This window comes from Ranitomeya variabilis, chromosome 5 (assembly GCF_051348905.1).
Source record: "Ranitomeya variabilis isolate aRanVar5 chromosome 5, aRanVar5.hap1, whole genome shotgun sequence".
Lineage (NCBI taxonomy): Eukaryota > Metazoa > Chordata > Amphibia > Anura > Dendrobatidae > Ranitomeya > Ranitomeya variabilis.
Genome location: NC_135236.1, coordinates 336,472,999 through 336,497,101, shown reverse-complemented (window position 1 = coordinate 336,497,101; position 24,103 = coordinate 336,472,999). Strand labels below are relative to the sequence as shown.

General features: G+C 43.0%; 1 protein-coding gene across 4 annotated transcripts in view; it reads left to right on the top strand.

Annotated features, from left to right (window-relative positions):
- ATXN7L1 (ataxin 7 like 1) overlaps nt 1-24,103 on the top strand; it is a 205,907-nt gene that overhangs the window by 167,010 nt on the left and 14,794 nt on the right. For all 4 annotated transcript variants that reach the window (XM_077264762.1, XM_077264761.1, XM_077264763.1 and 1 more), the window contains 4 exons: nt 7,940-8,196; nt 8,881-9,073; nt 10,965-11,086; nt 20,671-21,601. In XM_077264762.1, the coding sequence (XP_077120877.1) occupies nt 7,940-8,196; nt 8,881-9,073; nt 10,965-11,086; nt 20,671-21,601 (1,503 nt within the window). The remainder of the gene's footprint in view (nt 1-7,939; nt 8,197-8,880; nt 9,074-10,964; nt 11,087-20,670; nt 21,602-24,103) is intronic.

Genomic DNA, 24,103 nt, shown 5'->3' with positions numbered 1-24,103 from the left:
TCAATTAGCAGCTTCATTAAATAGTACACGCAAAACACAAGTGTCAACGTCTACAGTGAAGAGGCGACTCCGGGATGCTGGCCTTCAGGGCAGAGTGGCAAAATAAAAGCCATATCTGAGACTGGCTAATAAAAGGAAAAGATTAGTGATGAGCGAATATACTCGTTACTCGAGATTTCTCGAGCATGCTCGGGTGTCCTCCAAGTAAATTTTAGTGCTCGGAGATTTTGTTTTTCTTGCCGCAGCTGAATGATTTACATCTGTTAGCCAGCATAAGTACATGTGGGGGTTGCCTGGTTGCTAGGGAATCCCCACATGTACTTATGCTGGCTAACAGATGTAAATCATTCAGCTGCGGCAAGAAAAACTTAATCTCCGAGCACTAAAAAATATTCGGAGGACACCCGAGCATGCTCGAGAAATCTCGAGTAACGAGTATATTCCCTCATCACTAGAAAAGGTTAATATGGGCCAAAGAACACAGACATTGGACAGAGGAAGATTGGAAAAAAAGTGTTATGGACAGCTGAATCCAAGTTAAAGGTGTTTGGATCACACAAAAGAACATTTGTGAGACGCAGAACATCTGAAAAGATGCTGGAAGAGTGCCTGACGCCATCTGTCAAGCATGGTGGATGTAATGTGATGGTCTGGGGTTGCTTTGGTGCTGGTAAAGTGGGAGATTTGTACAAGGTAAAAGGCATTTTGCAACGCCATGCCATACCCTGTGGACAGCACTTTATTGGAGCCAATGTCATCCTACAACAGGACAATGACCCAAAGCACACCTCCAAATTATGCAAGAACTACTTATGGAAGAAGCTGGTATTCTAACTGTAATGGAGTGGCCAGCGCAGTCACCAGATCTCAAGCCCATTGAGCTGTTGTGGGAGCAGCTTGACCGTATGGTACGCAAAAAGTGTACATCAAGCCAAACCAACTTGTGGGAGGGGCTTCTGGAAGCATGGAGTGAAATTTCTCCAGATTACCTCAGCAAATTAACTGCTAGAATGCCAAAGGTCTGTAATGTTGTAATTGCTACAAAGGGAGCATTCTTTGAAGAAAGCAAAGTGTGAAGGAGAAAATCATTATTTCAAATAAAAATCTTTTTTCCGAACCTAGTCAATGGCTGGACTAGATTTTCAATTCATTTGGCAACTCATTTGATTAATAAAAGTATGCGGGAGCGGGTGACCCTAAACTTTGGAACCGTAGTGTTTGTAAGACAAAAACTTCTAAATTCAATAAAAATAAAGTATATGTATGTGTATATATATATATATATATATATATATATATATATATATATATATATATATATATATGTGTGTGTGTGTATATATGTGTATATATATATATATATATATATATATATATATATATATATATATATATATATATATATATATATATATATTAGTACAGACCAAAAGTTTGGACACACCTTCTCATTTAAAGATTTTTCTGTATTTTCATGACTTGTGAATTAACACATGTGGAATTATATACTTAACAAAAAAGAGTGAAACAACTGAAAATGTCTTATTCTAGGTTCTTCAAAGTAGCCACCTTTTGCTTTGATGACTGCTTTGCACACTCTTGGCATTCTCTTGATGAGCTTCAAGAGGTAGTCACCAGAAATGGTTTTCACTTCACAGGTGTGCCCTGTCAGGTTTAATAGATAGGATTTCTTGCCTTATATATGGGGTTGGGACCATCAGTTGTGTTGAGCAGAAGTCTGGTGGATGCACAGCTGATAGTCCTACTGAATAGACTGTTAGAATTTGTATTATGGGAAGAAAAAAGCAGCTAAGTAAAGAAAACCGAGTGGCCATCATTACTTTAAGAAATGAAGGTCAGTCAGTCCGAAAAATTGGGAAAACTTTGAAAGTGTTCCCAAGTTCAGTTGCAAAAATCATCAAGCGCTACAAAGAAACTGGCTCACGTGAGGACCGCCCCAGGAAAGGAAGACCAAGAGCCACCTCTGCTTCTGAGGATAAGTTTATCTGAGTCACCAGCCTCAGAAATCGCAGGTTAACAGCAGCTCAGATTGGAGACCAGGTCAATGTCACACAGAGTTCTAGCAGCAGACACATCTCTACAACAACTGTTAAGAGGAGACTTTGTGCAGCAGGCCTTCATGGTAAAAGAGCTGCTAGGAAACCACTGCTAAGGATAGGCAACAAGCAGAAAAGACTAGTTTGTGCTAAAGAACACAAGGATTGGACATTAGACCAGAGGAAATCTGTGCTTTGATCTGATGAGTCCAAGTTTGAGATCTTTGGTTCCAACCACCGTGTCTTTGTGCGACGCAGAAAAGGTGAACGGATGAACTCTACATACCTGATTCCCACCATGAAGCATGGAGGAGGAGGTGTGATGGTGTGGGGGTGCTTTGCTGGTGACACTGATGGGGATTTATTTAAAATTGAAGGCATACTGAACCAGCATGGCTACCACAGCATCTTGCAGCGGCATGCTATTCCATCCGGTTTGCGTTTCTGCGTTTTGCAGAAAAATGTTTAAATGAGGAGCTGTGTCCAAACTTTTGGTCTGTACTGTGTATATATATATATTTTTTTTTTATGTGAAATCCGATTTGTGTGTGATGCTGAAGCACTATATAGTCTAAGTTAAATATATATACAGTACAGACCAAAAGTTTGGACACCTCATTTAAAGATTTTTCTGTATTTTCATGACTATGAAAATTGTACATTCACACTGAAGGCATCAAAACTATGAATTAACACATGTGGAATTATATACTTAACAAACAAGTGTGAAACAACACTGCAACACTTTCAAAGTTTTCCCAATTTTTCAGACTGACTGACCTTCATTTCTTAAATTAATGATGGCCACTCGTTTTTCTTTACTTAGCTGCTTTTTTCTTGCCATAAAACAAATTCTAACAGTATTCAGTAGGACTATCAGCTGTGTATCCACCAGACTTCTGCACAACACGACTGATGGTCCCAACACCATTTATAAGGCAATAAATCCCACTTCTTAAACCTGACAGGGCACACCTGTGATGTAAAAACCATTCCCGGTGACTACCTCTTGAAGCTCATTTAAGACAATGCTAAGAGTGTGCAAAGCAGTCATCAAAGCAAAAGGTGGCTACTTTGAAGAACCTAGAATATAAGACATAATTTCAGTTGTTTCACGCTTTTTTGTTAAGTGTACAATTCCACATGTGTTAATTCATGGGTTTGATGCCTTCAGTGTGAATGTACAATTTTCATAGTCCTGAAAATACAGAAAAATCTTTAAATGATACGGTGTGTCCAAACTTTTGGTCTGTACTGTAGTTACATAGGTTGAATAAAACGTGCATCCATAAAGTCCAAACTTTCTCAAAGTTGGAAAAGTGAGAAAAATATAGGCATAAATTAAATTTATGGGATCAAATAACTAAAAATTGGCATGTGCATATGTATTCACCCCTTTTCTATAAAGCTCCTAAAAATGTCTGGTGCAAGAAAATAAATCACATACTTGGTGAAAGATTGCACACAGATTGACTTCCTAAGTGTTACATGTCTGTCAGTATATACACACACCATTTCTGAATGGCCACATAGGCTGCAACACCAATAAGCAAGAGGCACCACTAACCAAACAGCACAATGAAGACCAAGGATATATCCAAACAAGTCTGGGTTGGATTATAAAAAAAATAAAAATATCCCAATCACTGATGATCCCTCGGCGCACTATTTAATCTATTATCATCAAACGGAAAGAAAATGGTACCACAACAAACCTGCCAAGAGAGGGCCGCCCACCAAAAACTCTCAGCCTGGGCATGGGCAAGGAGGGCATTAATCAGAGCGGTAGCGCAGAAATCAATGGTAACCCTGAAGGAGTTGCAGAGTTCCCAAGCAGAGACTGGAGTATCTGTCCATAGAACCACAATAAATCGTACACTTTACTTAAACACAAAAATTGTAACGCTCGTTTTGAGTTTGCCTCAAAGGTATGGTGGAAGGTACTGTGGTCAGATGAGACCAAAATTGAACTTTGAACTTTTTGGCCACCAAGGAAAACGTTATGTCTAAGAGCCAAACCAACAAAGCTCATCGCCCCAAGAACACCATCCTCACAGTGAAACATGGTGGTAGCAGTATCATGTTGTGAGGTTGTTGTTCAGTAGCAGGGGCAGGATAAATGGTCTGAGTCAAGGAGAAGATAGATGGTGTGAAACACAGGGATATTTTTGAGCAAAACCTATTTGTCTGTCAGTGATATAAGGCTGAGACAGAGGTTCACCTTCCAACAAGAAAATAACCCAAAGCATATTCCTAAAGCAACACTAGAGTGGTTTAACATGCATATGTGAAATATGTAAATGTTTTGGAGGGTCTAGTCAAAGTCCAGACCTTAATCCAATTGAGAATCTGTGGTCAGAGTGGAAGTTTGCAAGGAGAAACCATCCAACTTGAAGGAGCTGGAGCAGTTTTGCTTTGAGGAATTGGCAAAAATCCCAGTGGCAAGATGTGGAAAGCTCATCCACATCTTATCCAAAGCAACTTGCAGCTGTAATTGCCGCAAAAAGAGGCTCTACAAAGCATTGACTTTAGGAAGGTGAATAGTTATGCACACTGAAGTTTTTTGTTCTATTTTTTGTTTTTTGCTTCACAATGAAAAGAAAACCAAATGTTCACAGTTATAGGCATGTTCTTTACATGAACTGATGCAAACTCTAAAAAAAAAACAGTGAAATTCTAGATTGTGAGGTAGCAAAACACGAAAAATGACAAGAGGGTGTATACATTTGCAAGCCGCTGTCATGTCTGTTAACTGGGTGTAGGAGCTGATTTGGGTGCCATTTAGCCAAGAGCATGTATTCAGTTCTCTGATCCCAACTACTCTTTAAAGGGAACCTGTCGGCAGAATTGTGCACAGAGTAACCTACACACAGTGGCAGCCATACTGCTGGTACTAGGCGCCATTATACTGATTACAATGATACCTTGGTTGATGAAATCCATCTTGTGGCTGTTTCCTAATCTTTATTTTCAGTTTTGGGTTAACCCCTTCAAGTCGCTGCCCTTTTTCGTTTTTGCGTTTTCGTTTTTCACTTCCCTCCTTCCCAGAGCCGTAACTTTTTTATTTTTTCGTCAATATGGTCATGTGAGGGCTTATTTTTTGCGGGACGAGTTGTACTTTTGAACAACATGGTTTTACCATGTCTTTTACTAGAAAACGGGAAAAAAATTCCAAGTGTGGTGAAATTGCAAAAAAAGTGCAATCCCACACTTGTTTTTTGTTTGACTTTTTTGCTAGGTTCACTAAATGCTAAAACTAACCTGCCGTTGTGATTCTCTAGGTCATTACGAGTTCATAGACACCTAACATGTCTAGGTTATTTTTTATCCAAGAGGTGAAAAAAAATTCAAAACTTTGCTTAAAAAAAAAAAAAAAAAAAAAAAGTGCCATTTTCCGATACCCGAAGCGTCTCTATTTTTCGGGATCTGGGGTCGGTTGAGGGCTTATTTTTTGCGTGCTGAACTGATGTTTTTAATGATACCATTTCGGTGCAGATACGTTCTTTTGATCGCCTGTTATTGCATTTTAATGCAATGTCGCGGCGACCAAAAAAACGTAATTCTGGCGTTTCGGATTTTTTTCTCGCTACGCTGTTCAGCGATCAGGTTAATGCTTTTTTTTTTATTGATCGGGCGATTCTGAATATGGCGATACCAAATACGTGTAGGTTTGATATTTTTTTTATTGTTTTATTTAGGATGGGGTGAAAGGGGGGTGATTTAAACTTTTATATTTTTTATATTTTTTTCATATTTTTAAAAACATTTTTTTTTTTACTTGTGCCATGCTTCAATAGTCTCCATGGGAGGCTAGAAGCTGGCACAACCCGATTGGCTCTGCTACATAGCAGCGATCATCAGATTGCTGCTATGTAGCTGAAATGCAGGTGTGCTGTGAGCGCCGACCACAGGGGGGCGCTCACAGCAGGCCGGCATCAGTAACCATTGAGGTCTCAAGGACCTCTATGGTTACTGTCCTGACATATCGCCGACCCCCGATCATGTGACAGGGGTCGTCGATGAGGTCATTTCCGGCCGCCCGGCCGGAAGGGCCGGTTAAATGCTGCGGTCAGCGTTTGACAGCGGCATTTAACAGGTTAATAGCGGCGGGTGAATAGCGATTTCACCCGCCGCTATTGCGCGCACATGTCAGCTGTACAAAACAGCTGACATGTCGCGACTTTGATGTGGGCTCACCGCCGGAGCCCACATCAAAGGGGGAGACACGACATGCGCCGTACTATTACGGCGCATGTCGTGAAAGGGTTAATGATATGCTCGTGCCCTAAGGCTATGTGCACACTTTCAGGATTTCTTGTAGAAATTTCCTGAGAAAAACCTGAAATTTTCTGCAAGAAATCTGCGTTGGTGCGTTTTTTTTGCGGATTTTTCCGGACATTTCCCAATGCATTATATAGTGGGAAATCTGCAGAAATTCTGCAAAATTAATGAACATGCTGCGTTTTTTTACCGCAATGCATTTTTTTCGCGGAAAAAAACGCATCATGTGCACAAAAATTGCAGAATTCATTCTAAATGATGGGATGCATAATGTATGCTTTTTTTTTTTTGCGGTTTTATAGCGAAAAAACACGAAAAATCAGCAACGTGTGCACACAGCCTAAGGCTGGGCTGGGTTATGTGGTGCTCTGATTATATAGTCATAATGCAGCCTGCTGCCTGGTCACTGCTCCCTCACTGCCCCCTAGTTTGCATAATGAATACCTAACATACTGAAGAAAGAGACAAAAAACGCTTCTGCAGGCAGGTGCTGGCCCTGGCTCCTGCTCTGCAGCATAATCGCATGGTTAGTGTGGCAATAATACATTTTCTTGATGTTATCCAGCTAGGGGGGGGGGGGGGGGAAAGAAACCATTTGAAAATGTCGCCTGCGCAGTAGCAGCGGCGCCATCTTGGAGGAGGATTATGCGACTATGCTGCAGAGCAGTATCAATTATGCATGTTTTTGTCATGATTTTACCTATTTTATTAGATCAGGTATAAAGCACTGAAAACATTGACATGCTGTAGATTAGAAGCTGCTACAAATCTGCAAGGAAAAAAATAAGCAACATGTTCATGAGACTTCAGGTATCTTGCATTGCTGGTGCTAGAAAATCGTTTAGTTTTGTGACAACTATGCAGAAAGAGCCCGACAAAATACAGCAAACGCTTAACGATTGCGCAGAGCTGTATGGTAAAGGTATGTTCACATGAAGCATTTTTGCTGCATTCTTTATGCAAATAAAAATCCACTGAATCGTCAAAAACTGAGATTTCAGAAATGTCATGCACTTTTTTTATGTACTGTAGAGAAATCACACATGTAATCTGCTCCCAAAAAAAATCATTCAAAAAACTATGTAGAAAATGGTGCAAGAAAGCAGATTTTGACTGCAGGAAAAAACTGAGCAAAATCGCTGCATGTCAACATAGCCTAAGCATTCGCTGCATTTTTATCGCTTTTTTTCCACACCGTTTTATCAGAAAAACTGAAGCATTTCCCAGTACCAGCAAAGCAAACGATATGCCTGAAGCCTCACGTAAACGCTAGCGATGTTTTCCTTGCAGAGTTGAATCCGTTTCTAATCTGCAGCATGTCAATTATTTCAGGGTTTTTCACCCATTCCATTGCATGGCTTAAAAAAAGAAAAAAAAAACAGAAAACTTGTTTGTATGTTGCATTTTTCCTGCCAAGAGACAGTTTTTTGTTTATTTTTTGCGAAGAAATGTCTGCATCAAATACTTAACGTGTGCGCTTACCCTTAGGCTATGTGCACACGTTCCGGAACCTTCCTGTGGTGTCAATGTTTTTGTGAGTAATACATTTCTAAATGTGGCTAGCACAATATCTACTGTGTATATTTCTCTTTGCTTATTAGACACACACACTTAACCACAGACGAGCAGTTCCAGGTCGCAAGAAACCATTTGACATTCTCCTAGCTGAACACAAGGCTCGTTCAAGGGATAAAGAAGTCATAAAAGACAAAGATCATCCACAGAATGCACGAGACTCTCATCAAAACCAGCCTCCACCAACGCAAGAACAGTCATCGGGGTCTTCTGCCAGCTCTGCTCCAGAACCAAAAGTGGCTTCCCCTGCAAAAGCTCGACTGCCCAATTCTGTCCTACCTAGGTGAGCTAAAGTGATTAGTTTTACTCCATAGTTTACACCATTAGTTTTACACATTGCAAAATCTTTAATTTCATCCTCAAAATCTGTGCACTATTACCATCATGTTTTTTTGGACTATTTTCATGCCAGATAATGGTTTTTAAAGGGAACTTGTCTTCAGGTTTTATGCCATGTAATCTGACAGCTGTATGTTATATGGGGCTGAGACCCTGATCCTAGTGATCCTTAGTAGACTATAAAATCAGTGTTTTATCAGCAGGATATTATCACTCCAGGCCTAGATGCCTTGTGACTCTTGGTCAACTGCTCTGTCACCCCACCCCTGATTAGCAGCTTTCTGTCAATATACAGTATACACAGAAAGTGGTGGCCAGGGTTACACAGGGCTCAGCATTTGAGCTCAGCTAGCTCTGTAGCACAGAAAACTGCTGGTCTGCATGCTGTCATTTTCATACAATCACAAAGTGACACATCACTGGAATCATGATCTCTGCCCATACATAATGCTGCTTTCCGATTACATAACAAAAACCTGGTGACAGATTCCCTTTAACTGTTGTATCTTCAATTTCATAGATCTCTTTGGAATGATAATATTTGGGATTTTTATTTTGAGAATTTTATATCTAAATCTATGTTGTGGCTAACTACAGCTAATGTTTTATATAATTTTTATTATTCTAGGCCATCTTCTGCAAATAGCATAAACAGCTCAAGTTCATCAAACCACAGTGCTTTTGTGCCAGAGCCCACTGCAAATCCTGCAGCAGGGGATCTAGCTAGTCGGCTTTCGAGTGATGAAGGGGAAATTGAAGGTGTTGAAGAGACAGAGAAATTAGACTGTTATTACTCTGGACATCATCCTAAACCTTTAGCGGTATGTAGTCTATATTTAAATGTAGAATTAACCTAGTCTCAAGAATAGAGATGTTTTTCTACTACCAATTTAATTATTTCTAAAGGGAACCTGTAATGTCAAAAAATGCTATTAACCTGCAGATATGTGGTTAACTGGAACCTGCCACCGTTTTTTTTGGCTTATAAACTATGCCCATCACCTTTAAAGTCGTAAGAATGGGCTTTCTGCAACCCCTTTATATCCTCAGACATGCCTCTGTATGCCTCAGAAAAGGTGTTTTACCCTTGTACCGAGCTGTATGTAAATTGCGCAGTCCGATGGGTGTCTCCAGATTGTGATCAGTTCTGCCTCCGTCCCTTCCAACGCCCCTCCACTGTTTTTCAAAATTTCTATACAGTTACCATTAGAAAGCATAGCAGGTCATATGGATACTTCTAGGACCTTTTTCTTATTCATCGTTTGCATCGTGTCGTGGGACAAAACAGGATACAGGGAAAGGGTGAGGCTGTCATTTGCAGATCCCTATGTAATCTACCTGTCCTTGGCATGGGGCTGGCACCATTAATACAATGTAAAGTCCGGGCCTATTACTGCACCTCACTGTCAATGAAAGTGGTGCGCCCCTGTGTTAAGAAAATTAGTTTGTAGGCTTCACCGGAGCATGAAAGATTGACGTGAATGTCCGTAACATGTAAAAAGGAAAGATGTGCTTTATCTGGTTTTATATTTAATAAATCATATATTTGCAGTCTGTTTAACTGTATATTGCTGAAAGTAAACAATAAGCATGCACTTAGGAAGGGGAAGTCTTTTATTTAAGGTACCGTTACACTAAACGACTTACCAACGATCACGACAAGCGATAACGACCTGGCCGTGATCGTTGGTAAGTCGTTGTGTGGTCGCTGGGGAGCTGTCACACAGACAGCTCTCTCCAGCGACCAACGATCAGAGGAACGACTTCGGCATCGTTGAAACTGTCTTCAACGATGCCGAAGTCTCCCTGCAGCACCCGGGTAACCAGGGTAAACATCAGGTTACTAAGTGCAGGGCCGCGCTTAGTAACCCGATATTTACCCTGGTTACCATTGTAAAAGTAAAAAAAAAAAAAAAAACACTACATACTCACATTCTGATGTCTGTCACGTCCCCCGGCATCCACAGGGTTAAAACTGCTTTCGGCAAGAGCGCTGCTATGCACGCGCTGCTGCCGAGAGCTTCCCTGCACTGAATGTGTCAGCGCCGGCAGTAACAGCGGTGATGTCACTGCTGTGCTCTGCTTTACGGCCGGCGCTGACACAGTCAGGGCAGGGAAGCTCTCGGCAGCAGCGCGTGCATATAAGCAGCGCTCCTGCCGAAAACAGTTTTAACCCTGTGGACGCCGGGGGACGTGACAGACATCAGAATGTGAGTATGTACTGTGTTTTTTTTTTTAACTTTTACAATGGTAACCAGGGTAAATATTGGGTTACTAAGCGCGGCCCTGCGCTTAGTAACCCGATATTTACCCTGGTTACAAGTGAACACAGCGATCCAGCGATGACAGCGGGTGATCAGCGACCAAAAAAAGGTCCTGATCATTCCCATCGACCAACGATCTCCCAGCAGGGGCCTGATCGTTGGTCGCTGTCACACATAACGAGATCGTTGCTTACGTCACCAAAAGCGTGACGTTGCAACGATATCGTTAACGATATTGTTATGTGTGACTCAGCCTTAACTGTGAAAAGTTTGCTTTGCACAATCCAACGTCAAACCAAACCCTTGAAAATAGTTATTCAGAAATCTATCTGTTCCTGAAGTTTTGCTGTACGACAATGTCGTTCATGGGGTTTACCTTATTGAGCTCCGCATGTAACATGCTTGGACAGTTTTACACATCAGTGACATTGTTTATCTTTAACTTTAGTTTTGCTCCTTTGGAAGCCGTTTGATGGGAAGAGGGTACTATGTGTTTGATCGACGGTGGGATCGGTTTCGGTTTGCATTAAATTCGATGGTGGAGAAACACTTGAATTCACAAATGTGGAAGTAAGTTTTAAAATCTTGTCTACTGTGATAAGTTTCCAATGTAATTCATAAATAGAAATATTTACCCAAAATGTGATCAATATACACTGCTAAAATAAATTAAAGGGAACATATAAGCAGTGGCATTCACCAAATAACATTAGAATTGGTAGGTTGCCAATGGGGCCCTGTTCTCTTCACAGATGAGCAGGTTGATACATATGACAAGCGGGAAAGAGCCTGGGAACACCATGATGAACTTTATGGTCCTGCAACATCATCAAGCATGATCGGTATGGCGATAGGTCATTAATAGACAGTTGTGGCATATCCTTGGAGGGTCACACAAATAACTCCACATTATAACTGCTGTCAGGTTATGGTTAGAATAGGTACTGGGATGAAATTCTCAGGGCCATTTTCAGACATTTACCAGAGGGCATTGGGTTCCTCTTGATGAAGGACCATGCTCTGTCTCATTTGGTCAGAGTGTGATAGGCATTTTCTCGATGTTTGAGGCATTGATGCAATTTAATGCCTCTCATGCTCCCCAGTCCTGAAGGCAATTGAGAACCTCTGGACATTGAGATCACTGATGCAGGTCTGGGAGGAGATGCCACAGGACAATATATGTGGTTTTGTTGGGAGCGTGCCCAGGCACATGGGGGCCAGAGACGGAGTCACATTATGAGTTACTGTGAAGTAATTTCACTCAGATTGGATCAACCTGTGATTTTCATTGTTTACTTTTGGTTTTCAGGTTGGTTTAGAATTAAGTTCTCAATTGGTTGATGATTTTGATTTCCAGTGACCGATAATGACTTTTTATTTCCAAACATTTTATATCATTAAAGATTTTCAGCTTGAATATTTTGCTTATCAAGATCTGATGTGTGATTTAAAGGGAACCTGATATGTCCGATAATGCTGCTATCCTGCAAACATAGCATTTATTTGCAGGTTATTAGCATTATGAAGTTGCCCAGCTGCAGTATTAAAGTTCACTTTCTCCTGGGGGCCGACTGCTTTCAGTTGTGCAGGCATGTCCAGGGCGATTACAGTGACCACTCACCGCACTGAGAGCGGCGTGGCAGCTGTGCGTACGGCCCAGTACTGACTGACTGACAGCCAGCTCTGATCTGATGCTTTGTAGAGCTTGCTGTCAGTCAGTACTGGAGTGTGGTTACAGACACTGCTCTCACTGCTCTGAGTGGTGACTGTAATTGTTCAGGGTACACTTTGCATGACTGAAAGCCACCGTCCCCCTGGAGTAATAAAATTTTCTCACAGGTGCCGCACTTTCAGTACAGCAGCAAGGCACCTTCATAGCACCATTAATATGCAGATTAACTCTATATCTGCAGGTTAATAGCATTATCAGACCTGATAGTCTCCCTTTAAGTATTGCCTTCATTGTATATCTCCAGTATTAGACCTGAAAGAAAGATTGGACAGCAGTGTTAGGCCATGTGCACACTTTGCGGTGTGCTCTGCGGGTTTATCCCGCAGCGGAATTGATAAATCTGCAGGGCAAAACCGCTGCGGTTATCCCTGCAGATTTATCGCGGTTTGTTCTGCGGTTTCCGCTGCGGGATTACTCCTATACTATTGATGCTGCATATGCAGCAATATGCAGCATCAATAGTAATGATAAAAATAATAAAAATTGGTTATACTCACCCTCTGATGTCCGGATCTCCTCGGCGCTGCACTTGGCGGTCCGATTCCAAAGCTGCTGTGCCGAGAAGGACCTTCGTGACGTCACGGTCATGTGACCGCGGCGTCATCACGGTCATGTGACCGCGACGTCACCGCAGGTCCTGCTCGCACAGCAAACCGAAGACCGGCCGGCCGCGGGCAGCGCTGAGAGGTGAGTATAACATGATTTTTTATTTTAACTCTTTTTTTTTTTACACTATTCATGCTTCCCAGGGCCTGGAGGAGAGTCTCCTCTTCTCCACCCCGGGTAGCAACCGCGCATTATCCGCTTACTTCCCGCAAAGTGGGCACAGCCCCATGCGGGAAGTAAGCGGTTCAATGCATTTCTATGGGTGCAGAATTGCAGCGATTCTGCACAAAGAAGTGACATGCTGCGGGTTTTAAACCGCTGCGTTTCTGCGCGTTTTTTCCCGCAGCATGTGCACAGCGGTTTGCGGTTTCCATAGGGTTTACATGTTAATGGAAACGCTATGAAAACTGCTGCGGACCCGCAGCATCAAAATCGCCGCGGATCCGCAGTAAAAACTGCAAAGTGTGAACATGGCCTTAGGATCCTCTTCTTACCTCAGCAGTCCGGTATCTCTAGCATTAGAACAGAAAGTGGACGACAGAGAAAGCAGCATCTTCTCACCTCAGTGCCCGTCATCTCTAGTATTAGATTAGAAAGACAGTGTGGACAGTAATGTGAGCGGCCTCTTCTTACCTCAGCACCTCTGATTTCTCCAGTATTAGAATAGAAGGACATGAAGAACAGCAGTGTGAGCAGCCGCCTCTTAGAGCAGTGTGAGCAGCCTCTTCTTACCTCAGCATCTCTGGTATCTCCAGTATTAGGATAGAAAGACAGTATGAGCAGCCTCTTTTTACCTGCACTCACCTGGGATCTCCAGCACTAAATCAGAGAGACAGTGTAGAACAGAGTGAGCAGCCTCCTCTTACCTCTCCAGTATTGGATCAGAAAGACAGGTTGGACACCAGTGTAAGCAGCAGCAGCCTCTTACGTCAGAACTAGTGATGAGCGAATAAACTCGTTACTCGAGATTTCCCGAGCATGCTCGGGTGTCCTCCGATTTTTTTTTTAGTGCTCTGAGATTGTTTTCTTCGCCGCAGCTGAATGATTTACATCTGATAGCCAGCATAAGTACATGTGGGGGTTGCCTGGTTGCTAGGGAATCCCCACATGTACTTTTGCTGGCTAACAGATGTAAATCATTCAGCTGCGGCGAGGAAAACTAAATCTCCGAGCACTAAAAAATACTCGGTCACCCGAGCATGCTCGGGAAATCTCGTGTAACGAGTATATTTGCTCATCACTAGTCAGAACCCCTGCTATCTCCAATATTAGATCAAACACACATATTGGGCAGCAGTGTCAGAAGCATCTTTTCCTACCTCAGCAAACCTGGTATCTTACTATTTCCAATAATAGAGCAGAAAGATAGGGTGTACAGCAGTGTGATCAGCCTCTACTTACCTCAGCGCCTCTGGTATCTCCATTATTAAATCAAAAAGATGGGAAGGCAGCAGTGGTGAGCAGCCTCCTTTTACCTCAGCACTCTTTTTATCTTCAGCATTAGATCAGAATATCCACAGAGAACATCTTCCTGCACAAGAAAGGGGGATGGTGGCATTTTCAGTTACCATGCACACTGGCATTTGTCTTATTGAAGGGGTTCTTTGAGAAGTAATCCAAGATGGCCACTGTTGCCTTTTTCTGGTTGCAACCCGTCCTAGGCAAGCATGAAGTCAGGTTGCAGCCTGAAGAAATTCTGCTTGATACATACACTCACCGGCCACTTTATTAGGTACACCATGCTAGTAACGGGTTGGACCCCCTTTTGCCTTCAGAACTGCCTCAATTCTTCCTGGCATAGATTCAACAAGGTGCTGGAAGCATTCCTCAGAGATTTTGGTCCATATTGACATGATGGCATCACACAGTTGCCGCAGATTTGTCGGCTGCACATCCCAAAGATGCTCCATACAAGGCAGGATGGATCCATGCTTTCATGTTGTTTACGCCAAATTCTGACCCTACCATCCGAATGTCGCAGCAGAAATCGAGACTCATCAGACCAAGCAACGTTTTTCCAATCTTCTACTGTCCAATTTCGATGAGCTTGTGCAAATTGTAGCCTCAGTTTCCTGTTCTTAGCTGAAAGGAGTGGTACCCGGTGTGGTCTTCTGCTGCTGTAGCCCATCTGCCTCAAAGTTTGACGCACTGTGCGTTCAGAGATGCTCTTAGGCCTACCTTGGTTGTAACGGGTGGCGATTTGAGTCACTGTTGCCTTTCTATCAGCTCGAACCAGTCTGCCCATTCTCCTCTGACCTCTGGCATCAACAAGGCATTTCCGCCCACAGAACTGCCGCTCACTGGATTTTTTTTCTTTTTCGGACCATTCTCTGTAAACCCTAGAGATGGTTGTGCGTGAAAATCCCAGTAGATCAGCAGTTTCTGAAATACTCAGACCAGCCCTTCTTGCACCAACAACCATGCCACGTTCAAAGGCACTCAAATCACCTTTCTTCCCCATACTGATGCTCGGTTTGAACTGCAGGAGATTGTCTTGACCATGTCTACATGCCTAAATGCACTGAGTTGCCGCCATGTGATTGGCTGATTAGAAATTAAGTGTTAACAAGAAGTTGGACAGGTGTACCTAATAAAGTGGCCGGTGAGTGTATATCTCTGAGTTACCTGGTAGTTCCTGTCAGACAGAGGAACAGCAACATGAACTTGTATAATTTATTTGCTCTCTAACCTGACTGGTTTACAACAGGACTTGGAGCAGAAAATAAAAAGCCCTCCGTGCTCTGCTCTAAACAGAAACCATGATGGCAATAAGTGACAGTAGAGTCCCAGCTCTTTTTCTGAAGAGGCTATTTGCAGTTACAGCAGAGCACGGAGACTTAGGCCCCTTTCACATATCAGTTTTTTGCCGTCAGTCACAATCCGTTAGCTCGACGGATCGATTGATCCGTCGCAGAATGTGAAAAACTGATGCGACGGATTTGTTTTTTCAACGGATCCAGCTAGGGAGGCTAGCTATTTGGATCCGAAAAAAGCGGAGCATGCTCAGTTAAGAAAAAAACAATCCGTCATTTGATGGATCCGGCGCCCATAGGCTTCCATTCTAGCAAGCGACGGACGGCGACGGATCTGTTGTTGTCCGTTTTTTCAACGGAGACAAAAAAAGTTACTTTGCCCATTGTCTCCGGCCTCGGACAAGCAATTTTCGACGGATCTGGCGAACAACGGATGAAACGTGAGGCCATCTGTCGCTAATACAAGTCTATGAGGAAAAAAACGATCCGGTACTGATGTCGCTGGATCCGTTTTTTTCAAAATTCGACGGATTGTGACTGATAGCAAAAAGAATGATGTGTGAAAGGGGCCTTTGTGAGCAGAGTGGCTCAGTGAGCAGAGCATGGAGACTTAGTGAGCAGAGTGGCTTTTTTTCTTCGTGTCTAACCTGACAGATTGGGTGAGCAGTTAAGTTATTATATTGTTCCTGCCAGGGATATATGTATCAGGCGCCGTTTCGCAAATGAGCTTCTTCCCTCGTCGGGCGGGGCAGGATACAGCTGTCTCCCTACCGCACTGCACCGCAGCAACTAGACATCCACTTCAGGTAATAGTAATTTCAATACCTAAGTATGGAATTTTCTTCTTTTCATGTTGGCTGCATGGTATTTTCTATAAGGGCAGGGATAATAGGATACAGGGTGTTTTCAGTGTATGGCCATTAGGGCTCACTTCCACTTGCGAGAAAAACGGGCGAGTGCAATCCGATAAAAAATCGGATTGCACTCGTACCAATGTTATTCAATGGGTGACATCTCATCTGAGATTTTTTTCTCAGCTGAAATCGGAATGAGAAAAAAATTGCAGCATGCTGCATATTGCTGCGATTCTCGGACGAGACTCGCCAATGTAAGTCAATGGGTGTGAGAAAAAAAATCGCACAGCACTCGGATCATGCGAGTGCTGTCCGATTTTTACGCACCGGTGTCCTTTGAAAAGCCGGCAATTCAGTGCGGTGTACAGTAAAATCACACTGACAGGTTAGAATAGATAAAATAAATGTCTACACATAATGTATATATGTGAGACTCTCCATTATTAACCTGACAATGTCACCTTACATTAGCAAGGTGACATTAACCCTTTATTACCCCATATCCCACAGCTACAGGGGAGTGGGAAGAGAGTGGCTAAGTGCCAGAATAGGAGCATCTTACAGATTTGCCTTTTCTGGGGTGGCTGGGGGCAGATGTTTTTAGCCGGGGGTTTTGGGGTCCTATAACCATAGTCCCTCTCTAGGCTATTAATATCTGCCCTCAGTCACTGGTTTTCCCACTCTGGCGGAGAAAATTGCGCGGGTGCCCACGCCAATTTTTGTCTGTGATTTAACCCTTTAATTTAACAGCTAGAGCCACAAAATTTTACACACAGACACTTCTTACATTAGTAGTGAGGAATATGTAAAAAAAGAAGGGATATGAAATGGTTTACTGTATGTAAACCATGTGTCTCATATCCTGTCTGGTTTGGGAAGGAGATGGCAAAAGCCGTCAATTGAATTACCGGCTTCTCGGTTATCTATCTCTGTATTACTGTATATATATATATGTGTGTGTGTGATTTGAAGAATATTTTGTTGTAAAGCAATGTATAAGTGTCAGAACTGCTGTATGTAAAATCTCATGTTAAAATCGCATTGCATATGGATGTCATACGGATGTTGCGATAAAAAAATCGCATGACACTCGCCTGATTTACCTCCGTTTTTTCGGTCTGTAAATCGGACTTTTCTATTTTTGCACTTCTTGGCATATAATATTATTTTTAGGCGCTTGTTTCACCCTGGTTGGTTGATCCATCCCTACCTACAAACCACTTTTTCCTGATCTCTAACATTGCTGACTCATATTGTATATTATGCCCTTTTAGTACCATAGGTGTAGTGCAGGCATCTGGGTTCTTTGCTGCTTTTCCTCCCCATCTATTTTGGAGGTAATTCACTTCCCCCTGTCTATTTTAAATATTTAATTGTGTACCCTGTTTATTTTGCTTTCAATAAAGTAATTTCCCTTTTAGCATTCTCTCTCCTTTTGTCACTTCTTTACTGGTATGGTAAATATTCTCATATCAGTGTAGTGAGTATCTAAATGTATTGAAGTGCTCTTAGCCAGCCTATATCTAAGGACTATGGGAATTAGGGATAAGATTAGAACACTAATTACAGTTAAGTCCATATATATTTGGACAGAGACAACATTTTTCTAATTTTGGTTCTAGACATTACCACAATGAATTTTAAACAAAACAATTCAGATGCAGTTGAAGTTCAGACTTTCAGCTTTCATTTGAGGGTATCCACATTAAAATTGGATGAAGGGTTTAGGAGTTTCAGCTCCTTAACCCCTTCATGACCTTGGGATTTTCCGTTTTTCCGTGTTCGTTTTTCGCTCCCCTCCTTCCCAGAGCCATAACTTTTTTATTTTTCCGTCAATTTGGCCATGTGAGGGCTTATTTTTTGCGGGACGAGTTGTACTTTTGAACGACATCATTGGTTTTAGCATGTCGTGTACTAGAAAACGGGAAAAAAATTCCAAGTGCGGTGAAATTGCAAAAAAAGTGCAATCCCACACTTGTTTTTTGCTTGGCTTTTTTGCTAGGTTCACTGAATGCTAAAACTGACCTGCCATTATGATTCTTCAGGTCTTTACAAGTTCATAGATACCTTACATGACTAGGTTATTTTTTATCTAAGTGGTGAAAAAAAATTCCAAACTTTGCTAAAGAAAAAAAAAAAAATTGTGCCATTTTCCGATACTCGTAGCGTCTCCGTTTTTCATGATCTGGGGTCGGTTGAGGGCTTATTTTTTGCGTGCCGAGCTGGCGGTTTTAATGATATCATTTTGGTGCAGATACGTTCTTTTGATCGCCCGTTATTGCATTTTAATGCAAGGACCTCTATGGTTACTATTCTGAAGCATCGACCTCCAATCATGTGACGGGGGTCGGCGATGCCATCATTTCCGGCCGCCCAGCCAGAAGCGGTAGTTAAATGCCGCTGTCTGTGTTTGACAGCGGCATTTAACTAGTTAATAGGCGCAGGCAGATCGCGATTCTGCCCGCGCCTATTACGGGCACATGTCAGCTGTTCAAAACAGCTGACATGTCCCGGCTTTGATGCGGGCTCACTGCCGGAGCCCACATCAAAGCGGGGCTTCTGACCTCGGATGTACTATCCCGTCCGAGGTCAGAAAGGGGTTAACATGTGCCACCCTGTTTTTAAAGGGACCAAAAGTAATTGGACAATTGACTCCAAGGCTATTTCATGGACAGGTGTGGGCAATCCCTTCGTTATGTCATTCTCAATTAAGCAGATAAACGGCCTGGAGTTGATTTGAGGTGTGGTGCTTGCATTTCGAAGGTTTTGCTGTGAAGTAAACATGCAGTCAAAGGAGCTCTCCGTGTAGGTGAAACAAGCCATCCTTAAGCTGCGAAAACAGAAAAAACCCATCCGAGAAATTGCTACAATATTAGGAGTGGCAAAATCTACAGTTTTGTACATCCTGAGAAAGAAAGAAAGCACTCGTGAACTCATCAATGTAAAAAGACCTGGGCGCCCACGGAAGACAACAGTGGTGGATGATCGCAGAATTATCTCCATGGTGAAGAGAAACCCCTTCACAACAGCCAACCAAGTGAACAACACTCTCCAGGAGGTAGGCGTATCAATATCCAAATCTACCATAAAGAGAAGACTGCATGAAAGTAAATACAGAGGGTTCACTTGCACGGTGCAAGCCACTCATAAGCATCAAGAATAAAAAAGCTAGACTGGACTTTGCTAAAAAACATCTAAAAAAGCCAGCACAGTTCTGGAAGAACATTCTTTGGACAGATGAAATCAAGATCAACCTCTACCAGAATGATGGAAAGAGAAAAGTATGGTGAAGGCGTGGTACAGCTCATGATCCAAAGCATACCACATCATCTGTAAAACACGGCGGAGGCAGTGTGATGGCTTGGGCATGCATGGCTGCCAGTGGCACTGGGTCACTAGTGTTTATTTATGATGTGACACAGGACAGAAGCAGCCGAATGAAGTCTGAGGTATTCAGAGCCATACTGTGTGCTCCGATCCAGCCAAATGCAGCCAAACTGATTGGTCGTCGTTTCATACTACAGATAGACAATGACCCAAAAGATAAAGCCAAAGCAACCCAGAAGTTTATTAAAGCAAAGAAGTGGAATATTCTTGAATTGCCAAGTCAGTCACCTGATCTCAACCCAATTGAGCATGCATTTCTATTTCTTGTTAAAGACTAAACTTCAGACAGAAAGGCCCACAAACAAACAGCAACTGAAAACCACTGCAGTGAAGGCCTGGCAGAGCATCAAAAAGGAGGAAACACAGCGTCTGGAGACGTCCATGAGTTCAAGACTTCAGGCAGTCATTGCCAACAAAGGGTTTTCAACCAAGTACTAAAAATGAACATTTTATTTAAAATTATTTAATCTGTCCAATTACTTTTGGTCCCTTTAAAAACAGGGTGGAACATGTTAAGGAGCTGAAACTCCTAAACCCTTCATCCAATTTTAATGTGGATACCCGCAAATGAAAGCTGAAAGTCTGAACTTCAACTGCATCTGAATTGTTTTGTTTAAAATTCATTGTGGTAATGTCTAGAACCAAAATTAGAAAAATGCTGTCTCTGTCCAAATATATATGGACTTAACTGTACATGTACTTTACACTATAGCTAGAAACTCCATGTCTGTAAATGTTTGACATTGTTTTATCCTTACAGCCGACATTCTAGAAGTGGTATTACTGTTTAGTGGTTCATTTTTTTTTCTTTCTTATCCCAAGAAAAATTCCTCCAGCCGCAGATTGTCCTATGCCTTCTCCAGCAGCGCACATCAACAGCCCTTTTCCTGCATCGGTTCTGCAGCCCTTCAGCAGTCCGAGTTCGGTATATCTGCCCTCCCCTCCCACCAACTCCAGAACCACCTCCTCATATATGTTATCCAATGCATCTTATGTCTCCTCATCAGACACAAATTCTGTTACGTCACATATCACTGCTTTCCCTCATGTCGCAACTACTCTAAATATTATGGACTCTACCTTCAAAGCCCCGTCTGCTGTTTCTCCTGTACCGATCACCAGTCCCTCACCGTCACACAAGCCACCAAAATCCAAGCCTGGAAAATCGTCAAAAGCAAAAGACCTGTCTTCACGGAGCGACGAGCCTTCAAGTAACAAAAAGAAAAAGCCTCAGACGCCTTCTTCCACCTCTTTCTCTTCATTACCTTTACAGACGTCCTCCTCGTCTACGTTTTCAGGGTCCCACAAGAAAAACTGTATATTGAACTCTAGTGCTACGATTAACTCATATCAGGCAACTTCTTCCTATAATAGCGTGTCTGTGCACAATACAAACAATGGAACAAGCCCAATCAGTGCCAAACTGGAATCGTCAGTAAGGACTTCTTTATCTGGCAGCTCAACAGACTCTATAAAACACATGAGCATGGTTGTTAGCAGTATTGACTCTAGCCTGTCAGTGTCTTCCCTGGTGCATCATCCGGGGGAGCACACATTGGCGGTGCACAATGCAGTGTCCTCATTGCCTCTTCCCTTTGATAAATCCGAGGGAAAAAAGCGTAAAAACTCTAGTTCGAGCAGTAAGGCCTGTAAAATCACTAAAATGCCTGGTATGAACAGTGTTCACAAAAAGAACACCACCAACCTTATATCTTCTGTGCCAGATACCCCAAATAGCTCCATGTCTCGTCAGGTAAGAAAATGATCAGATAATGCAGGCATGGGGCATGGCTTCTGTTTGCAAACCTGAACTTTGTTTTATATTCACTCTCTTTTCATATGATACATCCAGTTATGGGGTGCTCTTAATTAGAGCTGGTGCACCAATTTGAATTAAAATCTTTATTTTTTGAATTATCCTTTTGTATAACGTCTGAAGAATCATGAGGGATAATCTCTGTAGGTATGCTGCATGTTCATTTCTGGGCTGTTCACTGTGAGAGGGTTTATGAAGATAAAAAACGTACTTGAAAATGTTTTATTATTATTATTATTATACATTTTTATAGCGCCATGGGGCTTTACATGTGAACGGGGCAAATATAGTCAAGTACAATAAACATGAGAAAAACAAGGCACATACAAGTACAGGAGGAGAGAGGACCCTGCCCGCGAGGGCTCACAGTCTACAGGGGATGGGTGAGGATACACTAGGAGAGGGTAGAGCTGGTCATGCGGCGGTTTAGTAGACTGGGGATCACTGCAGGTTGTAGGCTTGTCGGAAGAGGTGGGTCTTTAGGTTCCTTTTGAAGGTTTCCGTGGTAGCCGAGAGCCTGATGTGTTGGGGTAGAGAGTTCCAGAGTATAGTGGAAGCACAGGAGAAGTCTTGGATGCGGTTGTGGGAGGAAGAGATGAGAGAGGAGTAGAAAAGGAGATCATGAGACGATCGAAGGTTGCGTGTAGGTAGGTATCGGGAGACCATGTCACAGATGTATGGAGGAGTCAGGTTGTGAATGGCTTTGTATGTCATTGTTAGTGTTTTGAACTGTAGTCTCTGGCCAATAGGAAGCCAGTGATGGGCCTGGCAGAGAGGAGAGGCTGGGGAGTAACGGGGAGACAGGTGGATTAGTCGGGCAGCAGAGTTTAGGATGGATTGGAGTGGTGCCAGAGGGGAGGCCAGAGAGTAGAAGGTTGCAGTAGTTGAGGCGTGAGATAAGGGCATGTACTAGTGTTTTTGTGGTTTCATGGTCAAGGAATGCACGGATCCGGGAAATGTTTTTGCGTTGGAATCGGTAAGAGGAGGCAAGGGCTTGGATATGTGGCTTGAAAGACAGGGTAGAGTCAAGGATCACCCCGAGGCACCGAGCAAGTGGGATCGGGGAAAGTAAGCAGCCATTGACATTGATGGATAGGTCGGGTGGAGGGGTAGAGTGAGGTGGGGGAAAGATGATGAATTCTGTTTTGTCCATGTTCAGTTTTAGAAAACGAGCAGAATAGAAGGATGAAATAGCAGACAGACATTGTGGGATTTTGATCAGTAAGGAAGTGAGGTCGGGTCCAGATAGGTAGATCTGCTTTTTATCAGCGTAGAGATGATATTGTAAACCATGGGATTCTATGAGCTGTCCCAGGCCGTAGGTGTAGATGGAGAAGAGTAGGGGTCCTAGAACTGATCCTTGGGGAACACCGACATACAGGGGGCGAGATGAGGAGATGGTGTGGGAGAGGGAGACACTGAATGTCCGGTCTGTTAGATATGATGAGATCCAGGATAGGGCCAAGTCTGTGATGCCAAGAGATGAGAGAATCTATAACAGGAGGGAGTGGTCCACAGTGTCGAAGGCAGAAGACCGGTCCAGGAGGAGGAGGACAGAGTAGTGTTGCTTGCTCTTGGAAGTTAGGTCATTGGTCACTTTAGTTAGGGCAGTTTCCGTTGAGTGATGTAGTTGGAAGCCAGATTGTAACCGGTCAAAGAGGGAGCAGGAGGAGAGGTGGGAGGACAGTTCAAGATGGACATGCTGTTCCAGTAGTTTTAGAGACATAAGGGAGAAGGGATATCGGGCGATAAGCTGGACACAGAGGATGGGTTGAGGGAGGGTTTTTTGAGGATAGGTGTGATTGATGCGTGTTTGAAGGATGAGGGGAAGACACCGTTTGTAAGTGAGAGGTTGAAGAGTTGTGTTAGGGTTGCGATGAAGACTTTTGCAAGGTTAGGGATGAGGTGGGATGGGAGCGGGTCAGTCGTGCAAGTGGTGAGATGTGAGCTTGACAGAAGGATGGAGAGCTGATCGTCTGTTATGGTGGAGAAGCTGGCTATGGAACAGGGCTGAGAAGTCAAGAGTGGGGGCTGTGGGCCAAAGCTTTCATGTTATCGATCTTCTTAAAGAAAGAGGCAAATTCTTCAGCAGAAATGAGAGGGGAGGGAGGAGATGCTGGGGGACGGAGTAGAGAATTGAAAGTGTTAAAGTGCTGTTTAGGGTTGTGAGTCAGGGAGGATGTGAGAGATGAGAAGTAAGTTTGTTTTGCGGCAGTGAGCGTGGACTTGAAGCTGGCGAGGGACTGCTTGTATGCAGTGAAGTGCTCAGCAGAACGTGATCTCTTCCATCTCCGTTCAGCGACCCTGGAAGCTTGTCTCAGTTCTTTGGTCAGGCTGGTTAGCCAGGGCTGCCTGTTGATTCTACGAGTTTTGCTATGCATGAGCGGGGCTGCCGAATCGAGTGTTGCTGTTATTATGGTGTTATAAAAAGTGGCAACA